The 15,994-nt window shown below is 47.0% G+C and overlaps 1 protein-coding gene across 1 annotated transcript in view; it reads right to left on the reverse strand.

Annotated features, from left to right (window-relative positions):
- Positions 1 to 9,312, reverse strand: part of MARCHF4 (membrane associated ring-CH-type finger 4) — a 99,816-nt gene extending 90,504 nt beyond the window's left edge. The window contains exon 1 of the mRNA XM_036858155.1: positions 8,780 to 9,312. Within this exon, the coding sequence (XP_036714050.1) occupies positions 8,780 to 9,292 (513 nt within the window). The 5' untranslated portion in view covers positions 9,293 to 9,312. The remainder of the gene's footprint in view (positions 1 to 8,779) is intronic.
- Positions 9,313 to 15,994: the final 6,682 nt, after the last annotated feature.

Here is a 15,994-nt window from a genome sequence, read left to right on the forward strand (position 1 = left end):
GAAAGCCCTCGCACAAAACGAAGACCCAATACAGCCATAAATAAATAAATAAATAAATAAATAAATAAATAAATAAATAAAGTAGCTATTAAAAAAAAAACAGTAAATGGTTTAAAAAATAAATAAAGTCTGTTAATAAAAAAGAATAGACACAAATGCAAGCAAAACAAGATTAACAGATTCTAGCTAGATATTGCTGCATGTCCAAAGGCTCTGAGCCTGGTGCCTTCTCTGTTTGCAGAGGAGATTGACAAGCGTTAGAAGGGTGTTAAAGACATATTATCTCTTCAATGAGATTTTCTCCTGGACATAATCATAAGGCATGAGAGCAAAATGAGAAGAGAACAACATTCTCACTTGAGGATCTATGTTATTTAACATCGTGTCTGTCTGGGGTATCCATCCTATCCCAGCTTTCAGAAACACTAGTCTAGGCATGACCCTGAATGCAAACACCTCGCTGTCACATGTTGAGCAGGTTTTTCTGCTGCCACTTCCTCAACACCCTCCTCCGTGTGCATGGTCTGCTCCTGGCCTCTAGGGACTCAGAGTCCAGAAAAGTGTCTTTCTGCACAGTTCCTGCCAAGCAGAGAGTGTTGCTTAACAAAGATCTGTCAGAGACATGGTGGTGATGGAGATGGTAAAGACAAATATGTTAGGAGTGAGGGACACAGGCAGGAGAGGACAGAGGTTCAGCAGAGTCAGGCAATGAAAGGCAGAAAGTCAGCCAAACAGAGACACTGGATCTAAACGTGCATCCGTGATGGTCAGGCACAAAACAGCTGGGGTTTACTGTGGTCAAAGCACAGCCTTAAACAGAGTATCTGATTTTTTAAGGTTGTAGTGAGATAGTGTGGTAGAAAAGGCAGCAGTATAATCTGGGGGCCCCACTCCAGGTCTCTGAGCTACACGAACAGAACGGGATAAATATTGTTCCCATTTAATGAACAGCTGCTGTGTGCCTAGAACTTTAATCCTGCCCACTCCTTATGACAAGTGTTCAAGCTCAGTATTTTATTCCTGTTTTATAAACAATGAAATCTAGGTGCAGGGAGGTTAAATAAGTCACACAAGATCACCCAGCTGGGAAGGACCCAAACTGTGATTTAAATCCATGTCTTTCTGACTTGAAATCCCATGTTCTTCCCATCCTTCTGAAATTGTATGAGAAAAGATCTGCTCCTGGTCAAGTGGTCGCAAGCCAGGTTAATGATCACTATGATTACGAGAACAAGAATCATTGCTATTTGTCATTATAGAATCAGAAAAGGAGGTTGGATGGGGTGAAAGGTATCTCAAGGGATTGTCCATATCCCCCTTGCTTGGCAGTTTAATTTATATAGACACATACATACACATATGTGCCCATGTACACACAAGCAAATATGCCTTCTACTACCAAAGATAACTCTATCAGTCTGGAACCAAAGATAACTCTATCAGTCTGGAATAAACATGTGCCAGGACGGAGGGGAAAGGATCAACAAACACTGAATCCCTACTGTATGCAGAGCCCTATGCTAGCCACCTGGGTGGTTTCAAAAGGCTTCTTCTGGAGAAATTGATGTTGATTCTCTTCAACCACATCCAGAGTAACCTTTCACTGAAGAAGGAAACTAATTTGATCTGTTTTCCTCAACACCTCTGAGCACAGGCCCTGGAGGTATTCTCATCAGAGCAATGAGAATTGCTCTGGGTGCAAGACTGGGGCTTGTGTGTCCCCTTTGTGGGCTTGGATCACAGAGTTGGACAGAGCTTCTATTCGCAGATCCCCTTCTTTGCGGACAGTTTGCATCTACGTAGAACTCAAATTATAACTTATTCAATTTTACCTATTTTGTCATGCGTCGGTCATTCCCATGTGCGTCCCATTTTTACTTTTAACATACACAGAGGGAGGTATCAAACGTGTACTATATGTAATACAGAGTCTAAGTGACTCTATCTTACATATGATACTTCTTGAGAGGGGGATGGTATACAGTTCAGCCCTCACAGTATTCACTTGCCAGCTCCTTTACATCCGGGCTCACTTCCAACCTGGCTTCCTTCTCAGCAAACAAGAAGCAGCTAGCTCATTCCCACACTCCTTTGAGTATCCCCTCCCCGTCAAACCTACCCCCCTCCCCCAACTCACAAACCACAGCTGGGCTTCTCCAACGTACCAGCTGGAAAAAAGAGCAGAGAGAGAGAGAGATTGATTCCCAGTATCTCTCCTTTCTTCTTCCAGGCTCTTTTGAAATGCATATTTCACTCCTGCTCTACTGGTTTTATTAAGTAATTCTCTGTATGGGGCCCTCAGCTAGAAGCCACACCCAATAAATTAGCCAACCACCACAAACAGATGCAGTCTGGCAAGTGAAGAAGGATTACTCTAAAGTGAACACCGTGCAGAGGATCTACAGACAGTTGAGGTGAGAACCACTCCACCACTGTCAAGACACCAGGTGTCTCCCCTCCTCCAGTCCCTAATTCTGTCTGTGAATGACAGACAGCTTCACTCAACACTTTATTCACATGTATGCACGTGCATGGCTGTGCATGTAAAGAATAGATAGCTAAATATGGAAAATAGCCAGGGACCCAATGGTGAGGTTTGAACATCCTTACATCATCTCCCGATAAAGTATTAGAGCACTGGTGAGAACCCTAAGGAAGTGGTCCTTGGACCTTCCAGTTTAAATAGGACCAGGACTGGCAGATGTAGCAACTGAAAAACTACAGTGGGAAAAAAATCTCAGATGGGAAAATGACAATAGCTCACTCATGACTTTGGGGAAGGTGTGGCAAGTGTGCTTCCCCTTTCCTGGGATGGTTTTGCATCCTAGGTCCATGATGGTATCTGTTCCCTGCCATTCATGAAATGCTTGCTCTCCTATTGTATGTGCATGGTGTAAATTCAGGATTGCAGAGATCACGTGCTTGCCAACAACTTAGGATTTCTATAAACACGGGACAGAGAATATTCTTTGTGATCTTTGCTGAAGATGCATTTTTCCATGCCATGTATTATATACACGGGAAATAGATATTCTGGGACTAGATGTCCCCTTGAATTGGAAGGGATGCAGACCCATCTCTTTGTGCTTAGATTAAAAATCTCTCTGGACCCCAAGAAATCTCATAATGAACCCCAAGTCTCAAGCTCAAAAGGAATCTTGAGGGTCACAAGTTCCAGTTGCCCACTTGAGCCCCCTTTCTAAGGCAGCCTATACTATCTTGGGACAGCTTTGACAGCAGGTTCCTTCTGATATCAAAACCCAAGTTGGCTTCCCTGGAGATTCCATCACTGGCCAAGGCACTGCCCTTTGTGATTCCACAGAACAGGTCTGCCCCTTCTTGCGCACAACACACGGTCAGCATTTGATGCCAGTGAATATTCTTCTCCCTTGAAGTCTCTTCTCCCCAGTTCCCCTACCTGTGGGGCTGCCCACTGGATGAGCTCTAAAGGCTCATTCATTCAACAAATAATTATAGAGCATGAAGCAAGTGCCAGGAACTGGATTGATGAGCAAACACAACCAAGTCATTGCTTCCAGGGATCTTACAGTCCCCTCGCAGTACCACCCTTAGACCCAGGCAAGAGGGCCCCTTGCTATAGAAAGCTCCACTCTGGCCCTTCTTCAGCTGCATGCTTCTCATAGGGTGAGGCGCCTACAGGGTCAAGGACCCACATCCTCCTTCTAGAACATGCTTCAGTTACCTGGAACCCTGGAATGCCTGCCTATTCAGCCATGAGCCTGCTCCCAAAACCTGCATGGTTCTCTTTCTTCAGAATCAAAGGGAGAGGGGCAAGGGGAAGCTCTTTGGAGGTGGTATAGATAGAGCCTGGACAAGCCAGTGGGTGTGCCCACACATGTATGTCCAAGGCTTTTTATGGTGCAGGATGGAGCCAGCAGTGGAAAGAGAATCAGATCAGAGTGGTCTGTTGACCAAAGGCCAGATATCCCCATTTGGCTAGTACAGAATTCAGAGGACTCTAACAGTTTTAAATTCAAATCTGTCTTCCAGGTTGTTTTGAAGGTATATTTGTCAGGATAGAAGGATAAAATGTACTTTGTTTAACAGTTTGTTAGCTGGATTTATTACTTTTAAATATTTTGGTCTATGATATGTGAGCCTCCATCCATACTCTTGCCCAGGGGTCCATAAATGTTAGGGATGGGTCTATTCTTTGTGGATACAGATATTCGTTAATTAATCACACAAAGAAATGTAAAATTGAACCATATTTCTAAGAAAAATAATATACCATTTGGGTCTCTCCTAAAATGCTCTGCTTGATCTCCATTCCCAGGGTTCTCCTTGCATCTTGGGGTCTCCAGGCTCCCTTGAGCCCTGCAAAGCCCTTCTCTTATTTTCTGAGATCCCAAAACACTGACTAAAATATTTCACACTACTCTTGCCCCTTCTGAACTCAGAGCTTCAGAGAAATGAACCCTAGGAGGAATAAGGGAGGCAGACCAAGATTGTTAATCTCTTCCAGACTCATTTCCTGCTTTTCATTAGGTCCAAAACAGATGCCCCATCACCACACTGCCATGGTAGATTCCATCTTTGTACCCACTCCAGGGGCTCCACAGCTGACCCAGCCTGGGAGGTGGTTTCACCTCTTTGTTAAGGTATCCGTGCGTCTCACATCTCTTCCGCTTCCAGCTGTCTAAACTCAGCCTAAGTCTATTTCTTCTCACTTGGTCTGCAGCAGCAGGAGAGAAACCTTCTCTGACTAATTGGGGAAAAGGTAGCAAATTCATCCACTTGTTTCTCTGAATAGGCACCCCACACACTAGCTGCTTTTAAGCATGCATCTCTTTCTCGTCCCCGATATTACTGTAATTCACCAGCGACTCACTGTCTGTGTGTCCTTGATCTCTCTCAGCCTCTGTGATGTCTGGGTTAGATTGTGAAACTCCCTGAGGGGGCAGGGCCACATCTGCCCTGTGTCTCCAGACCCTGCTCAGCAGAGCAGCCCACATAGGTAGGCACTTAATATAGACTTTTGATGATGGAAAGAGAAGAACAGCACTCTGTCTAGAGCATTGTGAGGGGGCAAGAAGAAATCTACTACCACAGACAGACCATGTCACAGCAGCCCTCCTGCCAGACTGGGAGCTGGGGCACACTTTTTCCTTTTAAACAAGGTGTGTTGGGGGGGCACTGTCTCTTGCCTCTGAGATAACAGCAACAACAAACACTGTGACAGCATGTCTCTAATCGTGTTGACTGATCTGACGCTCAGAATAACCTTATGAATTTGGGGGCTATCATTATTATCCCAGTTTTCAAATGAGAAACCTGAGGCACAGAGAAGTTGTGCAAATTGTTCAGGCCTCAAACTGGGGCCATCTGGCTTCGGAGACCTCAGCTTACCCACCACGGCACATGGTCCCTTGACATGAACTAGTGGAGCTTCAAGCAGAAATGGAGAGTGAAGAGTTGCCAACCAGGCTCTTGTCCCACACTCTCGCAGATCCTTGATCGACTGACCCCTATCCCACCTGAATGAATGGCTGAGGGGAGGAGAGTGGCTACTCAGTCAGCTGTCCAGCATGGAACCAAGTTGGCCCTCAAAGCATTTGTTCACACCCCATCCCTCTCCCTCCTCCTATCTTTTCTATTTCTCAAACATGCTAAGCTTGTTCACCTTGAGTCTCCTCCACCTGGAAAGCTCTTCCTCTAGACCTACGTATGCATCGTTGGGTCCTTCTCATCACTTAGGTGTCAGCTCAGATGGTACATTCTTAGGGAGGCTGTTCCCGATCACTCTGTGTAATGTAGCTCCCAAGCCCTCCCTTTCATTCTTGTCTAACTCATTTTCCTATTTTGCCTTCATCACAGCACTCAACGCCATCTGAAATCACTTTATTTGTCTACTAGTTTACTTGTTTATTTCCGCATCTTCACTAGAACTTTAGGTTCAGGAGAGCAGAGAGCTCATCTGTTTTGTTCACTCCTGGACACTCAGGGTCTGAAACAACATCTGGCATGCTGTAGGTACCCAACAAACATTTGCTAAATAAATGCATGTGTGAGTGAATAAGTAGTAAGTCCTTTATAGATATGTGCAGATATGGAACTAGCTAGATCCTTCATTTTCCTGCCCCTCACCACATACATTTCAAGCCATTGGCAGGAAGAGACCAAATTTTCAGTTTTGGCAGCCTTTCAGCCCCTGGAGCAGTGGCAAAAGACTGGGGAGCTGTTCAGTCCCTTTGTCTGGGCCGAGAAAAGACCAAGACATTCAGCTGCTGAGCCTGCAGACTGTCTGCACTCCATTCAGGGCCACGTGTGGACAATTGCTGGACAGCTCCCTCCTTGAACAGAAAACAAAATACTGAAATCTCAGCTTTTCACTTTCTGTGCCTGACTGTCTCTCTCCCTCTCTTCCTTCTCTAGAGAGTTTTCTCCACCTCCCCCTCTTTGTCTCCCTTCCTCATTGAAATCCTGTGAAGAAAAACAAGCAAAAAGTGGGAAAATGTGTTCACATCTAACGCATGTTACTCTTATTACTAATAACACAATCCCATTAAAATCTCCTGGCTGCTGCGCAAATAAAGCAAACCCCCAAAGTATAATAGTCATATGCAGGGAGTGCTTGATTTGATCCAGTCTTAGTATCAACATGACCCCCTATCCCTCCCACATAATAACAGAGCCCATTCCTTTATTGGTGTTAGCTTTTTTTTTTATTCCATGCTTTATTTATGACACATTGTAAAAATAACAAACAAGAAAGGAAAGCTCCTAACCTCCAACCAGACCCTGTATCACGTGAGGGTATTTCACAATATTCCTAATAATCCTTTTTTTCCTTTTATTTAGCAAAATACTGCTTTTCCATGAGGAAAATACATGCCATTATATATTAATCACTTTCAAGTCATTTTCAGGTTCATTATCTTCCGGATCCTCTCAACACATTTATAAGCAAATGAGGGGAATAGAAAAAGGTTCCTCTAAATCACAGAAGTTGGAAAAGGGGCTCAAGGGTATAAAGAAATCTGAAGAAGTTCACACAACAGGTAAATATCATCCAGAACAGGCTCCAAGTCCTGCTGTATTCTAGAGACAAGGGTGTTCTTGCCAGAAGCCACACTCCCAGTGGCCCCTGTGACATGCAGACCTGAACCAGGGCACATGGAAGAAGAAGGAAATAGCTTAAGAAGTTAGGAAGCTAAATAAGTCCTTTTTTTTTTTTTTTTTTTTTTTGAGAAGATGGGGCTTCTGATTGGGGCAGATGCTGACCGGGAGCGTCCTAAGTGAAGCACAATTCTTGTTCTCAGCCCCGCCACTCCTCCTTGCGTCTGTGCTGGAGGGCCAGCACTGGAAGAGGAGCACAGTGCAGGCACCCTGGGCCTTCTTGCCTAACAAGAGTCCTTGGCTCTGGGCTGCAGTCCAATTGGGACTTCAGGCAATCCTAGACACAAGAAGGAGGAACCCAGCCCTCCGCCTCTCAGAGACATTTATTCACACTGAGATCAACATCACCTCCTCTCATAATGCCCAGGCCATGGCCCCAGTCATCATCTGTCCCTGCAGTGCCCTGCCCATTCTGGGCAAAGACAAAATGAATGAAAATGTCAGTGAAGCCTGACTCCCACAGAGAAAGCCTTCAGCAAGAACCAGAGCCACTCAGGAGCACCAGCATGGCATCCTACTACACCATCACTTGTCCAAGGAGCACCGAGAAGTCTTACCCCACTTCCGGGAAACTAGTGAAGAAGTGGCTGATGTGACCACATAACCCTGCCCAGGGTGCAACTGAATGTTCTTTCACCAGCATCACTAACTAGATCAGATTTTCAGGTGAACCTTTCTGATCTGGGATTCTGTGGAAAGTGTTGCCACAATTCATGATTCTAGAAGAATGTGCACATACTATCCAGCACTGCAGAAACTAGATTGAAAGTGGAGCTAGAGAGGGTGGGGTGAGTATGTCTGTGAAAATCTGAGTGAATGTGGTAGGGAGAACCCTTGGCCTTGGGAAGACTCTGGTCCATAAGGTCCTAAGCACCTCCTATCCTGGATGGGGAGAGTTTAAGGGACTTTCTAAGTTTGTGTGCTTCAGGCCTGAGAAGGGAAATGGTTATGACAAGACTCCTTACTTCCTTCTCCATATTCTTTACACTCACCCTCACCCTACTTACCTACCTGCGTTCAACCTAGAAAAACTTGAGTCTGCCAAGAAGTGTCATAGCAAACTGTGTAGTCTTCATGAACTTACAATCCCTCTCCATTTCCTCCTCGGTGACTGCTGAGGAGGTCAATATAATATGGGAGGGGTTAGTATCAAAGTGAAGGAACAGGCATAGGCTTGCTGAGGACAAGATCTCCACACACTATCAGAGAGGGAAGAAGTCTGAAACTGGAACTGAAGATGGGCTGGGGGAATGTCACTAACAACAAATCAGATACAAGGATATCTCAGCAACAAGCATGAATGTACCACCAAGTTTCTTCATTTCACCCCTTCCAACTTCTGAATCTTCTACTCTGAGGATGCTTATGGAATTTTTGGATGGAATTGAACATATCCCAATTGAGCATTGGAAGGAAAATGCAAAAATGGGGTACAACTGAGCCACCAAACAGGCTCCACCAGGCACCAGACACCTCTTGGGCAAACTTAACCACATGAGACATCATTGAAGAGCCCTTAAAATGTACAGTCCTCACACTAGAAACAGCACAATGGTTCCCCAGGGCAAGTAGGCAAGTAGCAAACTGCAAGACCTGGAGATCCCAGAAGGAAGCAGGAAAAGGGAAAAAAGGGTCTCACCTGTTCCGGCCCCTGGAAGCAGATGCGGCAGAGCGGGGTTCTCATGCCACTGTCCAGGCTGCTGCCCAGTGAGTAGCGATCCTCAGCCTTTCCCTTACAGAAGTCATCTGAAGAGGCACTGCTGAGCAGCGAGGCAGGTGGCTCTGTGGCTGGGCCACCCCAGTCATCTTCCACTGAAGGTGGCAAAGGTGGCAGAGGTGGCAGGGGAGGGGTCTCCCTGCCCACGCCTTCTCGAGGCCCCCTCCAGCCTGCCCACCCCCCGGCACCCAGAGCCGGAAGGGTGTTGTTGGCTGCCACGCCGGGGGGCTGGGGTTCGCCGTGCATGGGCAGGGGCGCTGGAGGGGGCCGCCGCAGGAGGAGAACCTTCAGGTCATTGAAGAGCATGCGGCAGCGGCACTTGAGGAGACCCTGGTGGCGCAGCATCTGGGGAGCTGGGGAGCACAATCCACAGCGGTACCAGGCACAGCAGTACCACCACCACCACCAGGGCAGCCCACTCAGGGGCATCAGCATGTGCCCGGTGGAAGCAGAGAGACCGGTAGGGGCAGGCGGAGTCTTTGCAGAGGATGGAATCGGTTGAGGGGATCCACAGTGTGTCTGTGTTATGGGGGGAGGCTTTGTTCTCACTGGCTCCTCTTACCTCCCTTCCAAGTAGCAAATAAATTGCCCCCGGGACTGACGACTGTGAGTCACTGCTTCTGAACTCTACCTGGAAAGCCCAACAACAGCAAAAATTTTCTTGCCCCTCCACCTCTACCCCAACCTTAAGCTTTGCTCAGAGTGTCTCCTTTTTGCTTTTGACCTGGTGGCACTGGTAGGGGCAGGGGCATAGAAAAAAAAAATGTTGAGGATGGGCTGTCAGGGCCTTGAGATCAAGGTCTAATTGTTAGAAAGTTCCCCAGGAGAGGCTTATTGGGTTTTTCTCAAATGCCTAGGCAGTGGGAAATCTTTTCTTTCATATAAAAGGGTGGGGAAGGTTATCAATAAAATTTGGAGTGGACTGAGCTGGGCTTAGGGCAAGCTAGCTCAGTGAAGAATTGAAGACTGCATGTGCTAGAGAGAAAAGATAGTTTTCCTCAGGTAACAGGAGGTTGGTTGTGAGGGGGTGAGGGAGGTAAGGTGGGGAAGAGAGGAGATTGGGAGAAGTTTTAATTCTCCTGGGCAGAAAACTGGGGCAATTAACCCCCAGAAGCACCAGAGTTACTTTTAAGAGAGCAGCGGGGGGGTAGGGAAGGGATTCAGGTGAAACTGGGCAAGGGGCTTGTGCTTTGCCTTTGCAGCCAAAGGGCTGCACAGAAGAGGGGAAAGCCAATTAGGAGAAGAGAGGTGGGAAAATCAGGGACTGGGGTGGGGGCGGGGGGAAGAAATGGAAAAACAGAAAAGACCGTTTAACCCTTGCAGAGCCACCTCCTTCCTGAGCTTTAAGATCCTGGCTAGAAGAAGGGTGTGTGTTTGGGGGGTGGGAGGCCGAGAGCGGAGTAGAGATAAGGGGTAGAGAATAGGGGCTTGTGGGAGGGGACTACATGGTCTCAGCCCCCCGCCCGCCCCTGCGGCAGTCTGTAAACCCGCGGCCCCCTTCCCTTGGCTCCATCAAATGTCCCTTTGGGCGAGGGGCAAGGGCCGGGATAAGGGCAGGTCCGGGCGGGTGGGTGGCCTCGCCTTCTCCTCGGGTGCCGCCCTCCTTCTCTTGCTCCGGGTCTGCCCGAGGCCGCCGATGCTGCGGCGGCGGCGACCGCTGGTCGGCGTCCGGGTGTCTCCGGGGCGGGGGCTGCTCCGGCTCGTCCTCCGGCTGCTGCTCGCCGTCCGACGCGGCCAAGACTCCCGGCTTCATGATCCTCCTCCCCCTCCTCCTCCTTCCCGGGGGGCCGGCCCCAAGCCCCCGCGCCCGGGCAGCGCTGCCATGCAACCGGAGGCGAGGCAGGCGTAGGGGCGGGGGCGGCTCAGGAGTGAGGAGTCGGGCGAATAAAAAACGAAATAATACTAGTGGAATAAGAATAATTCGGTTCTCAAATAATCAGGAAAGAGGGCTGCTGGGTGGGTGCGGGCACAGGAGGGCGGCTGCTGGGTCTTCAGGGCAGCTCTGCCTCCGCGGCCCCTACCAAGGGCGGCCTCGGGCGGCTCTCTCCCCCCCGCCCCTCCCTCCTCTCCGCCGCCTCTGGCTGGCTGGGCTCTCGCTGTTGCTACCTCTCTTCCCAGAAGCAACGAGGTGAGGCTTGTTGGCGGTGCCAGCTGAGGGTGGGGAGGGGGAACCGAAGCGGCGTGGCCGAGGTGGGAGGTAGCCAGCACTTGGCTCCGGCTTGGTCCTCGCGACTCCCCAAAACCATATATAAATATATCTCTTATGAAAGGCGAGAGGAAGCAAATCAGATTCCAGGCTGCTGCCAGGTGTTGTCTCGTCTTCCGCCGTTGCTCAGCACCCGCCCGCCGCGACTGCTGCCCCCCCCGGCTCAGTTCCCGAAGGGGTGGTGCTGGAAGGGAGGTGGCAGGCGGTGAGCTGACCGTCCGAGGTCTGGAAACAGGGTTCCTGGAGCAGAGAAGGCTCTCAGCTACCTCCGCCGCCGCCGCCGCTGCATTCAGCACTCCGGGCGAGTGGACAGCTCCCACCCAGACCCTGAGCGTCACGCGAGTGGGGGCCTGACGCAGACGCCAGGGAGGGATTGAGGAGGGAAAGAGGCGAGAGGGAGAGGGAGAGAGAGGAGGAGGGAAAAACTGTTGGAGGCAAGGAGATGGGGAGGGACCAAGCGAAAGGGAAGGAAGGAGAAGGAGGGATTTAGGAAGGAAGGGAGGAGGGAGCAAAGTGGTGAAAGAGCGAGAAAGGCAAGTGGGGTAGAGAGGAGCATTCATGTACTAACTCGTGCATTTCCCTCCCGCTGGAGAGTCTCCGTGTGGACGGTACCGCTGTAGAATTTCTTCCCTCTGTACACGGCCCCCCTCAACGCACATACACAGAGACGTCTACATCTCAACCAGAGTCTGTTTCCCTGCTCATATGAACATTTTAAGCAGATACCAGTCTGCGAGCGTTGAAAGAGATACATTTTTGTGACTCTTGCACTGATGCTGGAACTTGATGGAGACTAAGTCCCTCATGACTAGGAACTCATGAGAAGAAAGTATTTCTAACAGGGAGAGGGATGCTAACACATTTTTGCCAGTTTCTCCTAGAATTTAAGCTCCAAAGGACGGGAATTTTTTTTTTTTTGGTCTGTTTAAATCTTATGTGCCTAGGTCAGAGATAGCATGTGGCAGGTACTTAATACATATTTTTTGAATGGATTATGATCACCATCACCAAAGTCATCATTACTCCAAGCCATAGACCTCTTTCAATTGTAGTCATAAGAATCCGGAGCAATATTGCAGGCTCATCTTAACCAATATCTCCAACCTCCCCTCTATTTGAGACTTTCACTGAGCCACTGATAAGAGGTAACTTGAAATGGATGTTAATTTCCTCTCTTATTTCTATTCTGACTCATGTCATCCTACTGCATCCTTCTCAGTGAGTTGCTAGTGAATAGAAAAGTGTCCCTAAATGTGAAGAAAAAGAAAATTTAAAGTGGTCTGTACAAATACTGAGTACTTGCAGCTGTAGACTTCGGTCATTTAAAACTTAGGATTTCTTGGGCTTCCTTGGTGGCGCAGTGGTTGAGAATCTGCCTGCCAATGCAGGGGACACGGGTTCGAGCCCTGGTCTGGGAAGATCCCACATGCCGCGGAGCAACTAAGCCCGTGAGCCAGAACTACTGAGCCTGCGCGTGTGGAGCCTGTGCTCCGCAACAAGAGAGGCCGCCATAGTGAGAGGCCCGCGCACTGCGATGAAGAGTGGCCCCTGCTCGCCGCAACTAGAGAAAGCCCCCGCACAGAAACAAAGACCCAACACAGCCATAAATAAATAAATAAATAACTTAGGATTTCTTTCTTGCCTTTCCTCATAACTGCTCCCCCAACACCCCCCCCCCAACACACACACACCTCCAAGGTCATAGACTTGGATAAGCTATCCCAATGAGTCATCTACACTCCTTTAAAAATGTTGGAGCCATAGACAGAGTAGCATGCAAAAATCTCTGCTCCAAAATATCATTGGCATGAAGTTCAGCCCTGTGAATCACAAGAACACTACACCTTTGCTGCCATCTCCTTCAATGATTCATTCTTACAAGATCTAAGGAGTAAGGACTTAAGTGTGGGTCTTGGTTAACCCAGGGTGGTTGCTTGTTTGAATCATGCCTCAGCACCCACCATGGATGCTGACACCTGGCCCAAGGTGAGTGGTTGGAAAAGGATGGTGACACTGTTAATAACTACAAAATAATATGTATTTTATTGATACGAGTATGACCACTGTGCTGCAAAATTTTTTTCTTTGCTTAAAAAAAGTCCATCTGCTCTCAAAGAAAATTCTCTGTGCTCCACATTACCCTGTGCTTGCCGAGGACGTTGTGTGAATTACACTCTATAATAATGATCTCATCATATATTCATCTCCCTTTACATGACTCAGAGCTCCTTGAAGGCAAGAATCAGTATTTATATTTGAATCATCAGCACATAATATAGCGCCTAAAGTCTGGTGGGTGATCAAGAAAATGAACACTGAATGAATGAATGGCCTTTTTATTTCAATGAAGCTACTGTATTTCTCCTCTTCATCTTAGACACACACATGTGAATGCTCTCATACATAACTGAATATCTGCTTTACCTAAAATTGAGTTTCAGGGTTTTATGCCAATAAGATACTAGTTCCAAGTGTGTCATGCAAGTAAATTGGGGCAGGAGATAGAAATGCCATATGAAGCTTGTATTCAGAGTCACTGAAAGGGGTGATATCCATAAGAAGACTATTTTTTTCCAACCCTTCCACTGAGAGCAAAAAGATTTCTAGAAAGAGAAAGTTGCTAAGGATGGGAAGCAACAACAAGACTGTCTTCAAAAAACCTAGAAAGCTTGACATTTCTGTTTTGAATATAATGTAAATCTTGAAGAGCGCCTCACTGAGTTGGATTCTTCTTATCCTGACGACAAAACAGTTGTTGGGAGCCCCCAAGAATAAAAGTCAGAGATCAATGGGTCTCCATTTAAGCACTCAAAAATTATTTACTAAACCCCAATCATAGGCAAGGAGTTGTATTGGAAGATGTGGGGAACACAAAAACGAATTGGTTGGAATTGCATCCTGTAGGGTCTAGTACTATAAATATGTACACAATCATAATATAAGTTATAAAATAATAAATGCTACAAAGGTAGTAAAAGTTTTGGAGTGTTTAGAATAAGGAGGTAATTAATGCTTACACCTTGGCAGCAATTAGGAAAGGTGGGAGGAGGTGGAGATGCCAGAGCTCCAGGAAAGCCTTTTTTAAGAAGTGACATTTGGGACTTCCCGGGTGGCGCAGTGGTTAAGAGTCTGCCTGTCAGCCAATGCAGGGGACACGGGTTTGATCCCTGGTCCGGGAAGATCCCACATGCCGCGGAGCAACTAAGTCCGTCCACCACAACTACTGAGCCTGCGCTCTAGAGTCCGCGAGCCACAACTACTGAGCCTGTGTGCCACAACAAGTGAAGCCCTCGCGCCTAGAGCCTGTGCTCCGTAACAAGAGAAGCCACCACAATGAGAAGCCCACCCACCGCAACGAAGAGTAGCCCCTACTCACCGCAACTAGAGAAAGCCCGTGCGCAGCAGCAAAGACCCAACGCAGCCAAAAATAAATAAATAAAATAAAATAAAAAGAAGTGACATTTGAACTGAGTTAATATGTAGCATTCAGAGGAGGGAAGTATATTTCTGGCAATGGGAATGCTGAATACTTTAGTTTTTCCATTTTTCTAGAGTGGAAGGTGCTTGAAGATAAGTAGCTGGAAGTGAGGTCAGAAAGGTAGGCTGAAACCAGATTACAGAAGGCACTGAACTACTCTGGGAGAAGATTTATTCATTGACCAGGTACTTGTTTTAATAGTTTTAAAGATTTGGAGCTGAAGGTGAATGGCAGAAATAAACTTTATCTCTGAGCAGGTTAATTAACTGGATGGGATTTCACTGCTAACAGGTGAGAAGCAATCAATATTTTTCATTTCATGCCAGAAAGTTCTCAGCTCCTTAACAGATTTATTCTTTTAAATGAGGTTGTTTTCAGATATATTTCATTACATACAGAGATGCTGGGGTCATATGAATTAGAAGAGTAGAAGAATCAGAGGCTCCAAGGAATAGTCTTCAGGAAGAAATATTAGGAGATGCGGAGTTTCAGAAAAGACTTATTATGGAGGCCGTTGCACTTGTTTCACCAACCAGGGGAGCCCTAAACGGATCCCATCTATTAGCTATTGTTTCTTTTCCTAGACAGAGAGTACTCAGGGTAGGAGGCATTTTACAGAGGCTGGGGGAAAAAGAGAAGTCCAGAAAGATTAGGTGACTCTGTGCCTAAGATTCCATAGCAAAGTAATCGTCAGACAAGGGCTAGAACTTATACATCTTCTAATCCTCAATACAGTTTGCTTTCCACTAATTCACAGTTGACTCTCTTTAAGCATATAGTTCCTCAAGAATACTTGCAGAATTACTGTTGTCATGCAGATTACTAATAGCTACCATATACTGAGCCACACACCTTTTGCCTATGTACTTATTAAAAATAACAGTTCTTATGTGCCACCCCAAGTCTACTGAATATGAATTTCTTAGGGAGCAACCTGAGAATCTGCATTTTAACAAGCATCTTGCCCAAGTGATTTTTTTGATCCTCAAAACTCCTTAAGTGGTAAGTATTATCCACATTTTTTGGACGAGAAAAGCGAGGCTCAGAGAAATTAAGTCTAAAGTTACATACAGTTGGTGAACACCAAAGCTGAGATTCTAACAGAGGCCCCTCTCAACCTAAAGTGTACGCTCTTCTTATGCTGGAACTCTGCCTTTTAAATTAAATTCCCTGGTGCCACACAGAATTCCCACACAGTTATTATCTGTCTGTCATACTGTGTCCCATGTCAAAAAGAGTTCAAAACTCAGGCTAAGGTGTGGTAGGCAGCTTCTAAAAGGGGTTCTAATGCTCCCCACCTTCTGGTATTCATGCCCTTGTGTAAATGCCTCCTTTGGAGTGTGGGCTGGACTTAGTGACTTGTTTCTAATAAATAGAATGCAGTCAAAGTGATGGGATGTCACTGCAGAGATCAGGTTATGAATGACTGTGACTTCCATCTTGCTCTCATTCT

The sequence above is a fragment of the Balaenoptera musculus genome, chromosome 7, assembly GCF_009873245.2.
Source record: "Balaenoptera musculus isolate JJ_BM4_2016_0621 chromosome 7, mBalMus1.pri.v3, whole genome shotgun sequence".
NCBI classification, from domain to species: Eukaryota; Metazoa; Chordata; class Mammalia; order Artiodactyla; family Balaenopteridae; genus Balaenoptera; species Balaenoptera musculus.